At 42.2% G+C, this 5510-nt stretch overlaps 1 protein-coding gene across 1 annotated transcript in view; it reads left to right on the plus strand.

The window, feature by feature from the left end:
- Cdc20b (cell division cycle 20B) overlaps nt 1–5510 on the plus strand; it is a 57673-nt gene that overhangs the window by 28923 nt on the left and 23240 nt on the right. The window contains exon 5 of the mRNA XM_021208551.1: nt 2635–2728. Coding sequence (XP_021064210.1) covers nt 2635–2728 — 94 coding nt within the window. The remainder of the gene's footprint in view (nt 1–2634; nt 2729–5510) is intronic.

A 5510-nucleotide genomic window follows, 5' to 3' on the forward strand; every position in this document is an offset into this window, starting at 1 on the left:
CTTTCTTTCTTTCTTTCTTTCTTTCTTTCTTTCTTTCTGAGACAGGGTTTCTTTGTGTAGCCCTGGCTGTCCTGGAACTCACTCTGAAGACCAGGCTGGACTTGAACTCAGAAATCCACCTGCCTCTGCCTCCCAAGTGCTGGGGTTAAAGGCATGCACCACCACTGGAAAGACATCTCTCGAAGCAGTTGTTAAACAGAATGTGTCAGTGAAGAACCTGGGAGAGGGTCATGGAAATAGTGGTACCATATGGTAGTGAGTGTCTGTTGTCATGGTTAGATGGTGGTCAGATAGTGTTCAGAGTGGTGAAGACAGCACAGCAGGAAGCACGTGTCGTCTTTCTGTGGTCCTCCCTGAGCTGCTGGAGGATGTTGCCACGAGAGCCTGAGTAGTTGTTGAAACTTCTAGAACTCACATTAATTGGGCTGGTCCTAAGTCACTACTTAAAGTATAATATAGGTCACACATAAGAAGGGCACCCATGGGTACCTAGAAGAGAAGCACGTGCTAGACAACTCCTTTGTCATCTCGGTGGAATTGTATGGCTTTTGAAGAAATGAGACTATAAAGTCTATTATATCTGAGACATCACATTGAGCTCCTGACCAGGAGCCTGTGTTAGTGATATTGGTTTATATCAGTGGTTCTTAGCTGAGGACTGTTTTGTGCCTCACAATATATTGGGTGGTGTTTTCCACTGTCATAGCTCTGGGGAAGGGCACCATAGTGGGTGCAGGCCAGCTATGCTGCTAAGCACACCATGCTGCTAAGCACAGGACAGCCCCCAAATGAGATAACTGCCTGCCTTGCAGTTGAGAAACTGCTTTGCGGTCACTTGTTCTGTATTGAGTACACAAGAGCCATAAGGCATTGGCTGGCAATGGTTACTTTTGATAAACTGAGTAGTGAGTGCATTTGATGTGCTGTCTTCAATAATGGGTCAATGTCACATTAAGGACAGATGTCAAAGCACTTCTTCTTTGTATTATTCAACCAAGAGTGAACCAAGATTTGAATTCTCCACTCCACCCTCCCTGTGTTTTCTGTCTTGTCTCTCTGTTATGTGACTGAGTTTGTGTTTGTCTGTCTGTTTATCTTTATGAATGTCTGAGTGTGTGTCCCTAGCAAAGGTTTTCCTTTTTCCTTATTGAACAACACAGAGCATATCCCATGGGGAAGGAATGATGGTAGATTGTTAACAGAGTTTCACAAGGGATGAGTTACTAACTCCAACTGACCCTGATAACAAACAGTACTACAAATGTCATTGTTTTACCAAACAGTATTTGTTGCAGCCAATACTTATGGTGGATATTAATTTTATAAGGCTGTTTTCAGACTCTATTTGCTGTTTCCAGAAAACAGTTATTGTAACACACACACATTTCTCCGAGTCAGGGGCATGGAAGAGCATTATCACTTAAGATTAAAACTACACATTAGCTCAGGTTGTAAAAGTTGATTACATGGGAAACCCAAGACAAGTAAGGTTAACTGTTACATTGTTTTCTTAAAGGGAGGTTAAGTGAACACACTGAGCATGCAGTAGGATAGCAGTCCTAAATGATTTCAAGGTGTATTAGTAACTCTGGCTGTGAGGTCCAACAAAAGTTTCAGTCTCTTAGAATGTAAGAGATATTTTCATCATGGTGCATTGCCACAATGGAGGAAACCAAAATATTAAAGCAGTGTTTATAAAGAGAATTATTTCTGGGCTGTGGAGACCAACAAGGAATCCTCTCTGCTTTACTTACTTATCTTTATATATTTTGAAAACGCCAATGCATTCTTTTCTTTGTATTTATTTCTAATTTTTCTACCTATTTTTGATCAAAGTTGGGCAAAAAGATGCCAGAAGAATATTCTATGTATTGTCCCAACAAAACAGTAATTATATTGTTATGTTTATGGAAAGTCAGAGAATTTCCTTAAGCTCTTTGAGGTTGGCTAATCCCATTTCTCACTAGTGAAGGTGCTCTTGGCTCGTGATTGGACTGTTCATTAAGTGGGTGTATGGGCTGGAAGAATGAAGAAAGGCTTTTAGTTGAGCTGAGTAATCCCTGCTGTACTGGCTGTTTTTGTGTGTCAACTTGACACAAGCTGGAGTTATCACAGAGAAAGGAGCTTCAGTTGGGGAAATGCCTCCATGAGATACAGCTGCAGGGCATTCTCTCAATTAGTGACCAAGTGGGGAGGGCCCCTTGTGGTTGGGACCATCTCTGGGCTGGTAGTTTTGGGTTCTATAAGAGAGCAGGCTGAGCAAGCCAGGGGAGGCAAGCCAGTAAAGAACATCCCTCCATGGCTTCTGCATCAGCTCCTGCTTTCTGACCTGCTTGAGTTCCAGTCCTGCATCCTTTGGTGATCAACAGCAGTATGGAAATGTAAGCCGAATAAACCCTTTCCTCCCCAACTTGCTTCTTGGTCATGATGTTTGTGCAGGAATAGAAACCCTGACAAAGACACCTGCTGTATGGGGTTGCCGAGGCCAAAAATAATTTATAAGATTCTCACCACTGGTTGTCACACTGTGAGGGCCTCTTGGGAACTCTCAGCTGCAGTGTTTTCATCCATCACACCTGAGATGCACACGTGTGCTCCTGAAGACATGTTCTCTTTCTGTGTCTTTGTTCCCAGAGATGCCTAAACCAGCTATTTTCAACCCAGAAGGGAGCTCAGCAAATCGATGGGAAGATGCATCTCTGTGAGGAGTCCCAGTGTGTCAGGACAGGTATGGGGCAAAGACTCTCCTTATCTGTTGTCCTAGCTGTCCTTTGTCCCTGCCTCTTTCATTCCTTCCTTACCTTAAAATGTTATCTATATTCATTAGACTAAGTCAGCATCATTATACAATTTGGATAACTCCCATAATTCCCTGCTCTGGCCACCTCCACTCCCAAGTCAGATTTTCTAGAGGTTATCATTCTTAGTTCTCCCTTGAATACTTGCTATGCGTTCCTCTGAATCATTGGTAGACCACCATTCCTTATGAATCTAGACTTTATGGGGACTCTTGCGCAGCAGACAAGAACTCATGTCTCCTCTTGCTTCACTGATTCTTCAGTTTCTGGGTGTGCTTCTATTACACTTTGCAAAACCAAACCAGACTCACTAGTCCGTGTCCATATCTGGTTATCATACAACTGTATTCACAGTTGGCAGCCTCCTCCTCCGGTCTGGCTGGTCTGTTTTCCCTCACTACTTCTACAAAGCTGTTGTTTCCCATTGGAATCCATGATCTGTTTCTCGCTACTGATAACTCGACCATGCGTTTGCTCTTTTCTTTGGTGTCCCTCCACCAGTCTGAAGGACAGGCTGCTCACTTGGCCGGCTGTAGAGCTACAAACCTGGGACTCCTCTCTCTCTCCGACACTAGATCCACTATCTCTGTAATGTCTATGATACTCACATTTGAGTTAGAGTTTGCCTGGCTGTAAATACCAATTTTACCCAGCATCGTGGACACTGTGTTTCCTAGCTCTTGTGTGTTGAGAAGTCCTGTTCTGATGTTCTGTATTCTGTATACCACCTGACTTTCCCTCTGGCCTCTGTGAGCAGCATCTCATATCACCAGTGTTCTAGAATTTCAGGGTGATAAATCTCGGCATTAATACTCACCTCTGCTTCATTGTATGTTAAGAGCAGCATTTGGTGGGCTGGCACAAGCCATGTAGGAAAGGATATGGTAAGCCAGCGTGTTTTCTGGAGATGGCTCACTGTTCTGCATAGCTACGATGGGTGAGCTCAGTGAGACACAGACCCCAGAGACTTCATCCCAGGATTGTTTTTCTGCTGATATGTCTTTCCTGCCACTATTACATAGCCTAATGGTGTCTGGGCATCAGCCCATCTTATTGGACAAATTTCCTTCAGATCAACATGAAGATGTACGTTCATATAATAGTGCTGTTTAGATGGATAAATGACTTTATAGAATTCCTGATTTCATTAAAATAATTTTAGAAAGATAGTTTAAGGGGATGGTTTTAATTGTTTTGCGAGAAAGATGTAATAAAGTTAGAATCAAGAATAGATGTGCCCCTCTTCATCGGCAGAGGCAGGCGGATTTCTGAGTTTGAGGCCAGCCTGGTCTACAAAGTGAGTTCCAGAACAGCCAGGGCTACACAGAGAAATCCTGTGTCAGAAAAACCAAAAAAAAAAAAAAAAAAAAAAAAAAGAAAGAAAGAAAGAAGGAAAGAAAGCAGAGTGAGATAACTAGACAGGGTCCTGCCTCGGCGTCCTCCTTCTTCCTTCTCCCATTCTCCAGCCATTTTGAAGGTCTGTTGCTGTGTGGGAACCCAGGACCTTGCACACTCTCAGAGAATTCTCTAGTTCAGTCCTCTCCTTACTCCATCTGAGCAGCAGTAACTGTATTCTTCTAAGATGCTATTTTATCAGATTAAAACAAAATCCTCTAAAGGCTGGGAGGATGTACCTTTTTCATTCTAATGCTTTAGCTAGTACATAAATTATATTATAACATATATAAAACACTTTTATAAGGCATAAAGCATATAATGCATATACATATCACATACATTTTTTGGGAATTGATTTTCTCTTTTCCACCATGTGGGCTTTGTAGATTGAATTCAGGTTATCAGGACTGGCCGCAGGACCTTTATCTTCTGAGTCATCTGATAGCACATGTTCAGGCTGAGAAGTCTCTGTAGATTTGGAAAAACCAACAATCCTTTATCAGATGTTCAGAATGACTTGCTTCTCATCTCTTGATCACATCTTACAGAACAGAAGTTTAAATTTCACCCAAGTCCAGTGTCTTGAGTTTTGCTCTTGGTGTTCTGTCTGCAGCGTAGCCACAACCCCCAAGTTCATCCAGGGTTTCTCCTATGCCGTTTCCTAGGACGGTGGTACTTGTGGTCTGTGATCCACTTTGAATGAATGTTTGTGAAGAACGCAAGGTCTGTGTGTAGACCCAGTTTTTCTTGTGTGGAATCCAGAGGTTGCAGTAGCAGTTGAAGGGTTCCCTTTCTCTACCACGCTGCCTTTGTTCCTTCCTCTATAACCAGATGGGGGCGTTAGTGTTTCTAGGCTCTCCCTCCAGTCCCATCAGGCTTGTTGGGTCTTCTGTCAGCATCACGTGGTCCCTGTCACTGCTGCTTGTTAGTAAGCCTTGGAGGTGGGTAATGTTGGCTTTGCCACTTTCTTCTTATCCTTTAATATGTGTTGACTGTTTTTACTCTTCATGTCTCCATATGTCTTAGAATTACCTTATAAATATCAATAAAATAACTTGCAGAGTTTGATTGTGATTACATTGACTCTGTCAATCAAAGAGGGAGGAATTGGCATGGGGACATAGAGTGTCCATAGTCTTTTATGTGCAAACCTCCCTGCATAGATATTCTTTTTTTTTCCACCAAAGTTTTAAATGTGTTTTTCTTTTTTTTTTTTTTTTTTTTCTTGATTTATTTTATTTTTTTTTTCTGTTTCCTATATTTTGGCAAATAAGACACTCTGCACTTTTTCCATTCAAGGTTCAGATAGTGGGG

This window comes from Mus pahari, chromosome 11 (assembly GCF_900095145.1).
Source record: "Mus pahari chromosome 11, PAHARI_EIJ_v1.1, whole genome shotgun sequence".
NCBI classification, from domain to species: Eukaryota; Metazoa; Chordata; class Mammalia; order Rodentia; family Muridae; genus Mus; species Mus pahari.